Source organism: Erigeron canadensis, chromosome 9, assembly GCF_010389155.1.
Source record: "Erigeron canadensis isolate Cc75 chromosome 9, C_canadensis_v1, whole genome shotgun sequence".
Lineage (NCBI taxonomy): Eukaryota > Viridiplantae > Streptophyta > Magnoliopsida > Asterales > Asteraceae > Erigeron > Erigeron canadensis.
In genome coordinates, this window is record NC_057769.1 from 4,944,028 (window position 1) to 4,960,938 (window position 16,911).

General features: G+C 33.4%; 2 protein-coding genes across 2 annotated transcripts; one reads left to right on the forward strand and one right to left on the reverse strand.

The window, feature by feature from the left end:
* Nucleotides 1-203: 203 nt before the first annotated feature.
* Nucleotides 204-5,556, reverse strand: LOC122581340 (glyoxylate/succinic semialdehyde reductase 1). Its single transcript, XM_043753557.1, has 8 exons — nucleotides 5,276-5,556; nucleotides 4,335-4,445; nucleotides 4,002-4,103; nucleotides 3,434-3,535; nucleotides 2,066-2,181; nucleotides 1,478-1,556; nucleotides 876-1,046; nucleotides 204-491 (listed from the first exon to the last, which is right to left on the reverse strand). The coding sequence occupies exons 1-8, from the start codon at nucleotides 5,381-5,383 to the stop codon at nucleotides 402-404; spliced, it is 879 nt and encodes a 292-aa protein (XP_043609492.1). The 5' UTR covers nucleotides 5,384-5,556; the 3' UTR covers nucleotides 204-401.
* Nucleotides 5,557-14,279: 8,723 nt separating this feature from the next.
* Nucleotides 14,280-16,906, forward strand: LOC122581623 (putative late blight resistance protein homolog R1B-16). The gene has a single exon (XM_043753866.1). It carries the CDS (start codon nucleotides 14,280-14,282, stop codon nucleotides 16,728-16,730), a length of 2,451 nt encoding a protein of 816 aa, XP_043609801.1. The 3' UTR covers nucleotides 16,731-16,906.
* Nucleotides 16,907-16,911: the final 5 nt, after the last annotated feature.

A 16,911-nucleotide genomic window follows, 5' to 3' on the forward strand; every position in this document is an offset into this window, starting at 1 on the left:
TGCTTGAAGTAGCATATTGAAAAGGTAAAAAAAGAATAGTCTGGGCCTTTGGGAAACTTTGAGCCATTTGAAAGGGACATGAGATCAAATATTAACCCATATATTGAGTGTTTTTCTATTTGTTTATATTTAAACCTGTCAAGTTAAACAATGCAACACTTACAAAATCCGACTAGTGGGTAATATTTTATGTAAATTATATGTAAAGGAAGAGCCAAAATGAATTCTCCATTTAAGACCATATATCGGTAACTTGCTTTAATCCACATGAAGATAGAACACAGAGTACTAAATGTTCTTTGTAATATGTTAACACACATCTCAGAATTAATGAGAGGAAGAATGCTTGAGTTAAATCCTGTTTCGGTTGCTTCCTTCACGATCTTGTTGCTTTATAATCATCAAGTTGAGGGTTCTGTAACTTTGAAGATCTCATAAACAGCTGAAAAATCAAGATCTCCTAGGCCTGTGCTTCTGGCCTTCTTGAATGCCTGCAATTTTTGAATAAAATTTAAATTAAATAGACGGTCATAGAAATAGGTTGCTTTTTGTGAGGATTGAGATGTGTTGACCAAAAAATACTTTTTATTCAGATTTATTCAGTTCTCTAAAATTAACTATCCTGACAAATAAATTAACACCAACTTAAACATAGCAATGATAATCTGAATCTTGTAATTTTCTAAATAAAAGGAGGTTGCATAAAAGTATACATGTTGGGCGACTTTCGACCTGTTTGATCCGTTTGACCCATTCTAGCCGGTTCCCTTTCTAGCTAACATTTTGACGTTGGCCGACTAGAAATGGGTCTTGAATTGACCCATTCATATTTGAATGTGACGAAAAAGCTACCTCTTGTGTTTATACGCACATACCTCATTTGCAGCAGCTGCTACTGGCATGGAGACGGCATTTTCATCACCAAGGGCAAGAGCCAACCTCATGTCCTTCTGTTGATGTTTCAAAGGAAATGCAGGGTTGTATTTGTTTTGGATCATTGAAGGGCCTTTCATTTTGAACATAGGATTAGCAATGGCACCAAGATCCTGCAACAGTTTTCAGGGAAAAACCATAATTGACATAATCCTACTAAACAAGTAATGAGTAGAGACTTGGAGTACTTTTTTGTGGCGTTAATCACCTGACTTTGTTTGACGTGTTTTCTTTCGTAATCAAATTTAAACTTTAACCCATTTAACCCTTTAGCAGTAACATACAACTCAAGTTAGCCCACTTTTAAAAGTTCACTCTAACTTTAGTTTTCTGGAAATAATAATTTAACAAACAGAGATCCATACAACGATTTAAATCAGTGGCTCTGTTAGATCGACAATAATGAATTTGAAAAAGAGGATGGTCTGATTCATGATCCTAGCAAGAACAGAACCAAACCGAACCAATGTAGAATCCAGCCTAAAACATAGGGTTGTTCTGAAGTAACAAAGACTTCAGCTAAGATCACAAAATCTTATCTTACCAAAACATCCAGAAGAGTTTTAGGGCTAAGACCACTTTTATCAGCAAGTACAAGCCCCTCTGAGAAGGCATTCATCATACTGCAAAAGGTTGAAAACCATTAGAACTTATTCAGCAATTTCACATGTTCTTGCAGTTTCAGCATTTCCGAAGTAAATTATTAATAAAGGAATCAGAACCAGATAACTAAATACTTAGTTGACTAAAACAATAGTTGGAGTAAATTTACATACATTTTAACAATCTTGCAAGTTTTGTGTGTTTAAAGATTTGATGTACATTCAAAAAACCCTAAGTTTTGACACAAATCCAAAATACCCTATGATTTGATGAGTACAATTATGACCAAATTAGCATACCCGTGCAACGTGTTTAAAGACTGTGTAATTATAAGTTCTTAACCACAAGAACCAATTAAACAACTTGCGAGCCAGTTTAACAAAAACACCATCCCTAACTTCATTAGGCACATATGCAAGCATTGGAAGCAACAAAATAAAAATGGAGGATTAAACAAAACCAAATGAGCATACCAAGACTAAAAGTAGTAACTCCTAACCAAAAACAACTTCACAATCAGAATACATACCTGCCCATAATCATGTTCACAACAAGTTTCATCTTAGCTCCATTTCCAACCTCGCCCAAGAAGAATGATTTCTTCCCTAATACGTCAAAGGCAGGAATAATTTCCTCATACAGTCCCTGCATCCACATAACGGTATTATTAAGTGAACAAAGAAGCATATACATATCAATCTTAATTTGGAAATTTAGAAAAGTAGATCAGATAAAGGACCTAAGCTGAATGCAGTACTTGACATTGCATACAGCTGAACGTGAGTTTTTGACTACAACTCATAACTCAAAAACAAGTAGAAATCTTGTGGACCAAATGAGCGTCATATGTTTTCAATGATTACTAAATGATGGAAACAATTACTGGATGTTTTAACTCTCTTTTTATGCAAATGGGTAGGTTTGGGTTATATTTTATTTCTACCAAGCACAAAAGTCAAATTAAAAATTACAGCAATACAAAATGGGTAGTTTAAAAGTCACCCATAGCATACTCCATAGTTTAAAACATCCTAAATTGTTTTATTGGAAAAGTCGGATCAGTTTTACATTAGATACTATAAAAAAGGGATAGAAAAGTGTTGATGTGTCAACCCAACTCCTTGCAACTCTCTTACAAGCAATGTGTAAAAATCGGGAGACTCGGCCAATTAATCGGCCACAACTCGTGACTCAAGAGCCTGGGGAGTCAAGTTAGCCTGACTCGGACCTAAAAATGGGTCAACGGCTTAAACTCAAAAAACTCTGGTCAAAAATTGGTCAGCTCTTCCTTTTTATTTTGAATGAACTTTGAAGTACAATGTTTATGTTTCTAAACAATTAGGTTTGAACTTTGAAGTATTACGTTAATGTTTAATTGTGTTTAAGTTTGAAGTTTCTACTCTATTTCTAAATTTTATAACATTATTATTTTTATATATAAAAATTCCAATCCAATTACTCCCCGAGTTGCCAAAAACTCCTGATTCCCGGCTTGCGAGCCAATATCAAGTTGCCAGATTTTCCAACCTTGCTTATAAGTTTATTCTTTTGACGTATTACACAACCTCCAGACATGCTGGTTTTGCAACCTATATAAAAAGGGTAATTCTAGATTGTAGATTTGCGAAAAAGCATCTTTCTGTAGATAACCATGAGAAAATATGTTGCCTTTATTTGAAATGTTATAGTTTGGATCACTTGGCATGGCAACTTAAAGCGTAGCTCATAAAGGTCATCAAACAATTATTCATATCTTTCAATATATGTTCGCCTACAAGATATTGCTATAATATCTATTTCACGTTCGCTATTCTTAACCAAACGGGACCTATAAAGATATAATCACAGTTTCACTTGTTTCTCAATAATGTAACACAGTATATCATTTATAATTTACCTTTTTCCCCGCAGCAAGGATTACTAATTGTCCATCTTCAGCTGGCTTTTTGCTACCAGAGACTGGAGCTTCAAGAAAATCACCACCTTTAGCTGTTACCGCCTAAAAAGGAAAACAAAAAATTAGAGGTGGCAAATGAGCGCATTGGCCATTGAGGATTACATGTCAAAACGGGATTGGGATAAAATGGGTTTAGAACCAGTGGGTCAAACGATTGCAATACATTTTAGGAATATTTTGAACATTTGAAGCTGTCTTCCACATAACCAAATTATTTGACCCGTTCAACCTGTTTTCCTTATAAACATCAATAACAACATCATATTTGACAGGATTGGGACTATTTTTGTTCTCATTATAACCAACATATCTAAATTCAAACATTTGACCCGTTAAAAGTAATGAATAGCCCAAATGGAGCCGTTTATCTGTAATATTTTGAAATAGGCACTTCTACATTGCAGTAAAGGAAAAAAAAAACTTTCTAAAGAAATATAAACATTTTAAATCTTCAATTGGGGATCAACCAAGACTAATTTGATGATAGAGAAAATAATGCAACTTAAACCTCGCTGATTTTTGAAGAAGTTTCAGCATCAACTGTTGACATGTCAATGTAACCTTTGCCACTGCAAATTTCCTCTAGAATTCCGTGTTTATCAAATACAACCTACAAAGTAAATATGACATCAGTCATTTATAGTTCAAACCATTTACTTCCCTTGGTTCTCCTAATCCAAACATTAAAAACTGAGTATTGCAAATTTGCAACCACAGATGTCAGTATTCAATAGTGAAAGAATTACTTTTAAAGAACAAATTCAGACACCGACTAAAAATATTAACTATTAAATGGCCAAAAAGAATATCAAAATATTTGATTGATCAAAGTTCTACTAACAGAAAGAGCTGCAGGGGGATCTGATAGCATCCCGATAGTGTACTTGCACTTCTTGATTACAGCTGCAGGACTTTCTCCTACGGAAGCACCATGCTCTTTTAGTTCATCACACTGCAAAAATGGATTGCAGGACAAGAATGTTATTCCCATGACTCATCTTCAATACTAAAGATATATATTTTGACTCTAGAAAGTGAATTAGAAGAATTAATTCATTTTTACGCATAGAAGCATTCTGCTGGAAAACTTGTATACAAGCTACATCTTCTAAATTTTCAAAAGTTAAATGAATGCATAAACTTTTTGAATATTGGAGGTTGAACAATATAACTTGAGAAAGTCAAGAAGTGTATATGGTTTTTGAACTGCGTCGAGTATTCAACACTAAGACCCATGTGGCAACAATTTCATTTTCTCATTTCTAAAAGATGTATCTAAGAAACAATTCAAACCAAACAGACATCCGTGTTTGGCAACACTTGATGTTTTCAAGAAACTAAAATCATTCTATGAAATTTATAGTAAACTTAATGTCCAAGCTTACATGTTTGCAAAGTTAAACATAAGTTAAATATCCGAGTATGGTTCGGATTTCAATCCTGAAAAAACACAAATTATATCTCAACCAGTATGTGACTCCGGGGTGTACGCAACTTCATCATGGTATCCCATGACTGTTTTCAAACATTTCCGTGACAACTCCCAAGATGTTTTGCGAACATTGAACGACCACTACTCCACTAGGACACCTTGGCGGTGGTTATATACATACATATATATGTATTATATAAGATTGAACTTTTTGATAAACCAAAACATTAATCTACCAACAATTTAAACCACTCATCAAATTTAATATACAATTCAATTAACAAGAAAGCAACAAAACACAACACATATATGATATATACATACGTATTAAATCCATAAAAAGATTGTACCTTGGACAGAGTACGATTCCAAACAGTAACCTTAAATCCATTTCTAAGCAAGTTCATAGCCATAGCTTTTCCCATTATTCCCATCCCCAAAAACCCAATTTCTTCCATTTTTATTCTATGAAATTTTTCTTGTTTTTTTTAGTGGTGAACTGGGTATATACTGATCTTCAAAACCCTTCACTAATAATCTCAAAAGTTTCCTTTTTTCCTATGTATCTAAATAATATACTCGTATTCATTAAAATAGTATAATGCTGTTTTCCTAACCCTTGTTTATAAAAAATTTTAATACTAGGTAGATATTATATTATTTTTTTTAATTTTTTTTTGCAGATTTGGCATAGCTCAGCTTCCACTCATTTTGTTTCAAAATCTTGTTAATTATTGGTCCAAGCTTCTGTGGGCTTTCAGTATTTTCCTCAAATTTTGGAGTTTTTTTGGAATTTGGAGGTATTATCCGTCTGGGTCTTTTTGCATGTTTATTGATTTGTTGGGCTTAAGCATTAACGTGTTATGGGCTTAAAAGTTTTTTTTATTTTTTTTTTCAAAGTTGGAATCAATGTTACGGGCTTAAAAGTTCGAAAAAGCCCAAAAGTATACAAAATTTTATTGAGTGTTTGCAAAAAGCCAAAAACTTAATGTGAAGTTCAACCATTTGCTAAGCTAGTTCTATTCCTCTCAAGTCTCAATGCTGTTTTGCCTCTTGCCTGTTCGAGGCAATATCCCCAGGGACCGGGGTGGAAGGGCCATGAAGCATGTTCGCGCACCCTGGCTTTACGGGTTGTCACTTTTTACTTCTAGACTTTTGCACCGTACACTCTTTTTCGAAGTGACTTAATAGTTAATATTTAATAGTATTATGTCACTTCACTAAGCTGAACTTTTTCTTCTTTTGTTTCACCGTGACAATAAGATTAACAATATGTGAAAGACAATATATGTTTTAGACAAGTGTAAGAATATGTAACATGTCTAGTAATTTGTTTTAGAGTTTCTTTCTAATTATTTTCACTACATGCAAGACATGTGCCCATAACTAACAAGACGCTAGATTACAAGAGAGAAAGTAAAACATGTTAAACGGATTAATCTAAGTTACAACTATTCCATTTGGACCAGTCTAAGCAAGGTCGTGGTGTTCTTTGAGAGATCCAAAGGAAACTGAGTGACTTTATTTCTTTGAAAACAAAGCGTAACGAGGGAGATTTATTGGAGAAGATCATGTCATTTCTAGATTTCCAGATAATCCAGCAGAATGCTAATATAATCACATTGAGGAATTTCCTTCTTTTTGGGGCAATTGAAGGAAGCTTATGAAGTTCAAAAAGGTCTCGGCAGTTAGATGGCTTGACAGGGGTAATGTGGCCGCTTAAATTTATTTATTAAAAGAGCTATTAATTAATCGAGTTAGCAATGTCATACATTAATCTTCTAAAAATATTTTTGTTTAAAACTGAAGTACATTCTTATTATAGAGAACAATTCCATACAAACTAGTTCTAAGACAATTCAAAGAGAAAAAGTGGCAATGTCATATGTTTTTGAAAGGCTCATTTTGACCCAAACTAATGTTAAAACTGACCATTTCGACCCAAATCTGTTTTGACCCAACCCCGTTTGACTTGTTGCTCAATCCAACCCAAACCCGTCCATTTTGCCACCTATTATACCTATTAGTTATTGTGATTGTGTTATAGTATCTACTGAACAAAAACTTATATTTCTGAATTAACTTCAATTAATTCAGCAATCACCCAGAATCTAATCAATCTAAATTGATTAAACAATACAGAGAACTACACCTTCTAAACAGATGTAAATCACTCAACTATATAGATGAAACTATTATTACAATCTCGATTGTAATCTCTTTAATCTAATCAAACTTATTAGAGAAAGTGATATAGAATTATACAGACAAAAAATGAGAGATTTGTTATTAACCCTAATCGGGTTATAACAATCTATTTATACAAGGAAACTTTCAACTAATGTCATAAATTACCCCTGTATTTCTCTTCTTTCCTTCTTGTACATCTTTAGTCCTCCAGAAATGCAATGTGTTGTACTCATAATTCAGCAGATGTAGTCTTGAAGTTCAAACCATAATCCATGCTTACTTGATCTTCTTATAACCTGAAAATAGGCTAATCATACAATAAGTAATAATGTTATTTGAGAATAGAATTATATTTCTCAATATCCCCCCTTAATCCTATTCTCAAATACATTTAAAAGAGTTAACTTGTTACAAAAAAACTCATGAGATTTTTTGTCCAACCCTTTTGTTAGAATGTCTGCAATATTATTTGCAGCATCTATTTTCTCAATCTTTACAACCCCTGCTAGAATCTTTTCTCTCACAAAATGGAGATCAATTTCTAAATGTTTAGTTCTTTCATGGAAAACAGGGTTGGCTGCAATTTTAATTGCAGATTTATTATCACAAAACACTGTAACAGGAAGGATATTTTTAACAAGTATATCCTCTAAAATTTTAACTATCCAAATAACTTCACATGTAACAGAAGCCATAGCTCTATATTCACCTTCAGTAGAAGATTTAGACACAGTGTTTTGTTTCTTACTTTTCCCAGACACAAGATTACCACAAAAGAAAACACAATATCCAGTAACACTTCTTCTACTGGAAATACATTTAGCCCAATCAGAATCAACAAAAGCTTCAAGAGAGAGATTAGAAGACTTACTAATAAGAATTCCTTTTCCTGGAGCAGCTTTCAAATATCTCAATACTCTTAAAGCTACTTTTAAATGAGAATCAAGAGGTTTATGCATAAATTGACTTAAACAGTGCACAGTATATGCAATGTCAGGTCTAGTATGGGTTAGGTAAATGAGTCTGCCAATTAACCGTTGATAATCAGTAATATTTTTAAGAACATGATCAGTATCAGTCTCTTCACTAGAAAGATGAACATTAGGATCAAGAGGAACAGACATAGGCTTACCAGCAAGTAGACCAAACTCAGAAATAAGATCCAAACAATACTTTCTTTGATTGAGACATACTCTAGTTTCAGTTTTAACAACTTCAATTCCCAAAAAATATTTCAATATACCTAAGTCTTTTATCATAAACTGAGTTTGCAAATATGTTTTAAACTTCTCAATCTCATCCTCATTATCACCAGTAACAATTATATCATCAACATAAACAAGTAAAGCAATAAAGTAATTTTGATCAGCTTTAGTAAATAGAGAATAATCACTTTTACTTTGAATAAAACCAGCAGAAATTAAAGCTTCAGTAAGCTTAGCATTCCATTGCCTAGGAGCTTGTTTGAGTCCATATAAAGACTTATTCAACTTGCAAACTCTTTTGTCATTAGGATCAAAAAAACCTTCAGGTAAATCCATATATACAGTTTCATTTAAATCCCCATATAAGAATGCATTGTTAATATCAAGTTGATACAAGGTCCATCCTTTGTTAATAGCTAAAGAAATTAAGCATCTAATAGTAACAATTTTCACAACAGGAGAAAAAGTCTCATCAAAATCAACCCCAGCCTTTTGACTATACCCTTTAGCAACAAGTCTAGCCTTGTATCTTTCTATCTCCCCATTAGCCTTATATTTTATCTTATAGATCCATTTACAGCCTATGGACTTTCTATCTTTAGGAAGATCAGTAACCTCCCAAGTGTTATTCCTATACAAAGTCTCCATTTCATTATTCATAGCATCTAACCAATGTTTTTCTTTACTAGCTTGCATAAAAGAATGTGGTTCAGTACTTTTATTAAGCTCAGTAACAAAAGATAAGCAGCAGGCAGACAAAGCAGAATAGTTAACATAGTTTTCTAAACCATATTTGTTACTACTATAAACCACATAATCATTATATTTACTGAAAGGAAAAACAGATGATCTTTCAGACCTTCTTAAAGGCTGATCAGTAACATTTGAGGGTATATTTTCATTTAAAGATTGATTCTCAACAAGAACTTCTTCATTGACTTGATCATCAAGATGATCAATACCCTCAGATTCATTATTATTCAAGTCATGAATTGCTGCACCATCATCACTGGTAGAACTAGAAGTACTGCCTAAGTGAGAGGTGCTGCCATCACTATTACTACTGCTATCTCTCTCTTCATCATTGGGAGATGAAGGGCACTCATGAGAATCAAAAAAATTCATCTGATCTTCAAGACTTACCATAAGAGGATCAGAAGTTTTAGTATGATGTTTATCTTTTAATGGAAAAATGTGTTCAAAAAATTTGACATCTCTGGCAAAGAAAATGTTATTTTCTTCAATAGAAAGTAATTTATAACCTTTTTTACATTAGAATAACCTAAAAGAATACATTTAGTAGATCTTTTAGCAAATTTATCAAAGACATTTAAATTTTTTGAAAAACATAAGCACCCAAAGGATCTTAAGTGAGAGAGATTAGGTTTTTTGTTAAACATCATTTCATAAGGTGACTTTCCATTAAGAACAAAAGAAGGCAATCTGTTAATCAAATAACAAGCAGTTAGTACACATTCAGTCCACAGATTAAGAGGAAGACCCCCTTGAAATAACAGAGACCTAGCCACATTTAATAGATGTCTATGTTTCCTTTCTACCACCTCATTTTGTTGTGGTGTATAAACATTTGAAGTTTGATGAATAATCCCATTTGTTTCAACAAATGTACTAAACTTAGAATTCAAAAATTCAGTTCCATTATCACTTCTCAAAGTTTTAATGGTAGTTTTGAAATGATTCTTAATCAAATTAAAGAACATAATTACATTTTCTAAAACTTCATCCTTAGATTTTAACAAGTATACCCACACTGCCCTTGTAAAATCATCAACAATAGTTAAAAAATATCTAAAACCACCTCTCCCAGTAACTTTATATGGACCCCATACATCTAAATGTATAAGTTGACCTAAAAATTCAGATTTATGACTGCTTATAGGAAAAGAATCTCTAGTTTGTTTAGCATATAAACAAGTTTCACAATTCAGATTGTTGTCTGTTCTAAAATGTAAATCAGTTTGAAGTTTATTTAACACATTTTCAGCAGGATGACCTAACCTACTATGCCAAACAGTTTTAGACACATTGCAAGTAATTAACCTATCAATACCTTGCAAATTCTCAACAATGTAATACAGACCACCAATTTGTTTACCAGTTCCTAGAATTTTCATTGTATTCAAATCCTGGGTCATCACATAACAAAAATTATCATCAAAAGCAATTAGATACTTACTATGTTTAGCAACTTTATGAACAGACAGTAAACTAACACAGTATTCTGGAACAATTAGGACATCATACAAAGTCAAATAACTTGTTAACTGTAAATTACCAATCTTCTGAACATAAGCATAAGTACCATTAGGGTGACCAACTTTAATTTTTAATGCAGAAACATCAATTATATCAACCATGTTTTTGTCAGAAAAAGTAATATGATGATTTGCTCCAGAATCATTAATCCATCCTTTCTTAGAATAAATAGGTCTAAAATTTGTATTTGAACAAAAAAATTTCTTAAAATTGTTGTGAAAAATTTTACTAGAATTAAACAACACACCTGCCATATTGGCATTAACACCTTGAGTAGAATCTGGATTATCTTTTAACAAATTGATTATTCTAGCTAGCTGCTCATCAGAAAGATTAGTAGAAGAACTTGCAGAATTTGAAGTAGAAGCATTATTAGCAAACTTCTTTTGACCTCCTTGAGAATTAAACTTTTTCTTTCCAAAATTAGGAGGATAACCTATTATCTTAAAACATTTATCCATTGTGTGACCATTAAAACCACAGTTCTCACACACAACAGAAGAACCTCTATAAGAGTTTTGAGAATTATTGATTCTATTTTTTGAAAAATTATTCACAGAAGGAAAAGAATTACCAGAACCAACTTTAGACATAAATGCAGAAGAATTAGACTTTTGAGAACCAGAATTAGAAGTTAAACCTCTATGTGACTCATCTCTAGACAAAATAGAATAAGCAGTTTTAAGATCAGGTATTGGTTCTTTAGTTAAAATTGTACTTCTTACATTCACATACATATCATCAAGACCCATTAAAAACTGCATCAGTTTCATCAATTGAGTATGTTTAACAAAATCAGAAGCAGCATGATAAGTACATCTAGGTAACTGAACTAAAGCATCAAACTATTTCCAAAGAGCATTCAACTTATGATAATAATCAGACAATGGCATACCATTTTGACATAAAGAATTGATTTTATGATGCAAGTTAAAAATCACAGAACCATCAACTTTGTCATAGGTTTCTTTTAATTCTTTCCAAACAAGACTAGCTTTTCTACTAAAAATTTGTCCTAAATACAGTTCTTCATTAATAGAATTCAAAATCCAAGACAAAACAACAGCATTACATCTATCCCACTGTTTACCTAGCACCTCATCAGTATTAGATCTTCTACAAGTACCATCAACAAATCCAATTTTATTTTTTGCTTCTAAAGCCAAAATCATAGCACAACTCCAGATTTGATAATTTTCAGTACCTTTAAGTTTTATTGACACAATAGAGAGAGTAGAAGAATCATTAGGATGCAAATGTAAAGGACTACTCAAGTCTAATTTACTTATTTTAGTAATATTACCATCACTCATTTCAGATTCCTCATATTCATATTCAAAATTAGGATTCACATTATCATCATCCATTGTAAGCAAATAAAAAAAAACACACAACAATTAATCAATAATAACCAGAAGCAACACTTAGACTCAATTAATAAGAACAGACAATTTAAACAGCAAGAAAAGTAAAAAATATATATATATATTTGAAAATAAAACTTATTCTCCCAGAGGTGTCAGGGACAGGATTCCTGGCCTTTCAAAAGGTAGGTCAAGTTTAACACCAATGTTTTGAATGAGAATAAGATGAAAAACCAGTTTCTTACAAACAACAAATAAAAAGAGATAAGGAAGAGAAGACAAACAGTGCTATCAGATGAATAAAGTGACAATTCTATTATTCGATCGATTCACTTAGTCGATGAATAACAGAATCAAGAAGAAGCCGGAGAATTAAATCGATTTTCTTTGAACAGAAGAACTCCAAACCCTAATTCGAAAAAATTAGGGTTTTCAGCGATAATCGGATCTGGAAATTATAACGGTGATCAAAGGATCATACGCCGTTAATAATATTAGTTTTAAGAACCAAAAAACCCCAAATAATAAAGAAACCCTAATCGGAGATCCAGAATCCAAAAAAAATTATTATTTATCAAAATTATTTTGATTAATCTCCTAAACCTGGCTCTGATACCATGAACAAAAACTTATATTTCTGAATTAATTCAGCAATCACCCAGAATCTAATCAATCTAAATTGATTAAACAATACAGAGAACTACACCTTCTAAACAGATGTAAATCACTCAACTATATAGATGAAACTATTATTACAATCTCGATTGTAATCTCTTTAATCTAATCAAACTTATTAGATAAAGCGATATAGAATTATACAGACAAAAAATGAGAGATTTGTTATTAACCCTAATCGGGTTATAACAATCTATTTATACAAGGAAACTTTCAACTAATGTCATAAATTACCCCTATACTTCTCTTCTTTCCTTCTTGTACATCTTTAGTCCTCCAGAAATGCAATGTGTTGTACTCATAATTCAGCAGATGTAGTCTTGAAGTTCAAACCATAATCCATGCTTACTTGATCTTCTTATAACCTGAAAATAGGCTAATCATACAATAAGTAATAATGTTATTTGAGAATAGAATTATATTTCTCAACATCTACCTTATTATTAATTCTTCTTATACTTTCATTATTTCAACCCTTTTCGACCCAAATCTGTTTTTTTTTTGCTGTCTCTTCCTTTTCTACATAAAGACTTGAACATCAAAACGGACGTAACTGTGCTTTGTTCTCTTTTCAGTAGATGTTGATAAACTATCTGGTCTTCTTGAGAGTTTAGTACTTTACAAATAGCATCTATTCGTTATACTTTCTGGCCATAGTTTTCCTGACCACTCAACACATTTCCTATACATTATAACATGTCTATAGGGTCGCCGGTAGAGGTGGTGTGGTTAAGTGGATCGACCAAGGTGCAGTGGTTCAATCAATACCGTCTAAATAGATGGAACGATTCCCTTGTTTGATCCCTTGAATAATGTTATGGGTCGAATCATATATGGATAAAAGATAACACCCATTGGCTAAATTATACCTGTTAGTAACCTTTTAATTTGTTTATTTACTTAACATTTAGCTTGTATTTGAATAAGATCCCCTGCACTCGTTTTTGTATCCTTCGTTTATCATTAGCGATATCCCATCCACGTACACAGACGAGGAAACCATCACATAAGTGATTTCTACACAACAAACATTTCAATCTAACATACTCGCATCTCTGTGTTTTATCTTCTATCAGGAAAGGGTAAAAATGGTGAAATTCTAAGATTCAAATTGTTTTCTATTCAAGCAAAATGTTTCTTTATTGTTGCTCAGCATTAGTATCTTGTTAACAAACTAAAGGTTATATATATATGTTTCCAAATTATTGTTAATATTAAAGGAGAGATTAAAAAAATAGTAACATTTATCTTGATTTGTGTTTATGTTTAAGCTTAACTTGATTTAAGTGATTGTTGTTAATGTAAATATCCAAGATTGAGGAGTATTTAGCAATAGTCAATATGTCAATAGGTATTGCTGATAGAAGATAAGGGACTAAGTTGCCAAGTTAGGCTATATACTGGTTGACTCATTCAGACAAACCTTTCATCCAAGAAATTTAGAAAATTTTATACAACTTCAATCCTAAATATTTGTTGTTCATATTCTTGAAAGATTTGCAGTTGAAGTATTTCAGGAATTGGATCTTAAAAACTAGTTTAACCAGCCAATCAATTGCTTCTGTTCAATACAAAAGTCTTTCTCTTAAGATATACATAAATATTTTTTTCGGTTGAGAAGTCCCCTTAGCTAGCTAGAGATTATGGCTGATGCTCTTACTCTTCTTTTAAGGAAATTTATCGATGACTTTAAGAAATATTCATCGTTACCTGAGAAAGAATACAGTAAACTAATGGGACGTGATTCATCAACGGCTCTGCGTAATCATCTACTAGCAGGCATGAAGCAGGTTTATGCAAATGAGGAAGTGCACGATCTGTTAGTCGGAGCAATAGATCTGGTGAATAGGATCCGTATGGAAGGTTTCATTCGAGCAAGAGAACAGCATGGAGAAAAGTGTATAGATGAGATTCTAGTTCGTTGTGAAAAATTATGTAACATGAAATATATCTCGAACATAGAACAGGGAGAAGAGGTTGTGGTGGGGTTTGATGAAGAAGTGGAAACACTACTTGATCAACTTACTGGTAACACTTCTACAAAGCAGCTCCTGGTTATCTCAATTGCAGGAATGGCTGGTCTTGGCAAGACTACTCTGGCTAGAAAACTTTACAATGATCCATTAGTCGAGTACATCTTTGATATTCGAGCGTGGACCTGTGTTTCTCAGGTTTATCTCGTTAAAGATTTGTTACTGGGCATACTAAGCACTTTTATCCATGACATTACGGACGAGGTTTACAATATGTACGACACACAGTTGGGGGAAAAGCTATACAGATTACTAAAGGGTCGTAAGTATTTGGTGGTCTTGGATGATATCTGGGATTCTAAGGCCTGGAATGATCTCAAAATGTATTTCCCAGATGACAAAACTGGAAGCAGAATCCTGTTTACCAGTCGTGACATAGACATCAGTTCACATGTACAGGCAGCAAGACCTACTCATGTTTTGCGTTTCCGTAATGAAGTTGAAAGTTGGGATTTGTTTCTAAGAAAGACCTTTAGGACTGGAATATGTCCTTTTTCACTGGAAGCTTTTGGAAGGGTGATTACAACAAAATGTGATGGTTTTCCCCTGGCAATTGTCATCGCCTCTGGTCTTCTGAAAAATAATTTGTCAAATGACTGGTGGGGGCAAATTGCTGAAAAGCTTAACTTGTTTATGGTGAGCAACCCAGACCAGTACATGGACTCGCTGGCTTTGAGCTACAACGATTTGCCACCTCACTTAAGACCATGCTTTCTCTTTTTTGGATCATTTCCTGAGGACTATGAGGTACCCGTGACAAAGCTGATTTTGCTATGGATCGCTCAAGGGTTCATAGATCAAAGTGGAAGCAAAACCATGGAGGATGTTGCAGAGGATTTCTTGATGGCCTTAATCAATAGAGGTTTGCTGATGACTTCCAAAAAGAGGGCTGACGGCCGTATCAAAGCATGCTGCATCCATGACTTGTTGCGGGATGTATGCTTGAGAAAAGCCGAGGAAGAGAAATTTCCGTTACTTAGTTACAAATATGCTCTTGTTCCAGCATCCTCCACTGCTATCCTCTCTGGTTTGTGCTATCCATGTGAGTTGGGCAATACCCTTCAAAAAGGTAGACTAATAGGTAGACCACTTCATTATGAAAGATACAAAACGGTTAGGGTTCTTGATATGGAGTACGTCCCTATGTCTGTATTTCATTCTGATCTAGTACACCTTAGTGATCTAAGATACTTGGCTATTCAAGCTTATGATGGAACTCCCCCTGCATCAATATCCAACCTTTTCAACTTACAAACGCTGATAATATCGTCAAAGAAGAATATTGTCCTACCAAAAACCATATGGAATATGGTAAATTTGAGGCACCTTTCTATCAGATCAGGGGAAAACCTTATTGAGGAGCCTAACTTTGTACAAGTAGCAAAGAATGTTGATTCTCCAAATTTGTTGCCTAGCCTGCAAACATTATGCCAAGTGAGTCCTCAATCTTGTCAGTATGTATCATCAAGAGCTCCCAATCTTAGAAAGCTTGGGTTTTGTGGATCCTTAATATCGAGTTTAGGTGATCTGGAATTCCCAAATGTAAGCTCCTTGCAACACCTCCAAAAATTGAAACTACTAAACATAATTCCATACCCGGAAGCAACAAGATCATGCAATCCTGTTCTGTTTCCTGAGGATATTAGGAAACTGACGTTGTCAAACACAGGAATGCATTGGGAAGAGATGTGGACTTTCTCCTTGCTACCCAACCTTGAGATTCTAAAGTTAAAACTTCATGCATGCGCGGGAGAAATGTGGGAGACAGATGATGCAGAATTTCCACGGCTCAAAGTCTTGAAAATGCATTATTTGGACATAAAATATTGGGTTAGTTCCAGGGATAACTTCCCACGACTACAACGATTAGTGGTTCATCGTTGTTCAAAACTCAAAAGTATCCCACTTGATCTAGGCAGAATTTTAACACTGGAGGTAATTGAGGTACGTGGATGTAGAACTTCTGCACATAACTCTGCAATAGAAATCCAGAAGGAACAAGAGAATGAAGGAAACTTTTTCTTGAAAGTCCACGCAAAGCCAGAGTTAGAATTCCAGTAAGAGCAATAGTGACCTTCATTTCAAATCTTTCACCTTTGCTGTAAGGTATCATCTCAACTTTAATGTCAATAATTCTGTAACTGTTGGTATGTGACATGAATCTGTGTTAGCAGTTCAATTTTGTCTGTTTGTCTTTTCGTAGTTGATAATATTTTAGTTAGCTGTTAGTAGAGTAATAGTG

Excerpts from the sequence above, each read along its gene's own strand:
- LOC122581340 (XM_043753557.1), bottom strand. The coding sequence starts at position 5,383 with ATGGAAGAAATTGGGTTTTTGGGGATGGGAATAATGGGAAAAGCTATG. Across the intron at positions 4,446-5,275 it reads GGAATCGTACTCTGTCCAAG|TGTGATGAACTAAAAGAGCA; the intron begins GTACAATCTTTT and ends CCATTTTTGCAG. Across the intron at positions 4,104-4,334 it reads ATCCCCCTGCAGCTCTTTCT|GTTGTATTTGATAAACACGG; the intron begins GTTAGTAGAACT and ends TTTACTTTGTAG.
- LOC122581623 (XM_043753866.1), top strand. The coding sequence starts at position 14,280 with ATGGCTGATGCTCTTACTCTTCTTTTAAGGAAATTTATCGATGACTTT.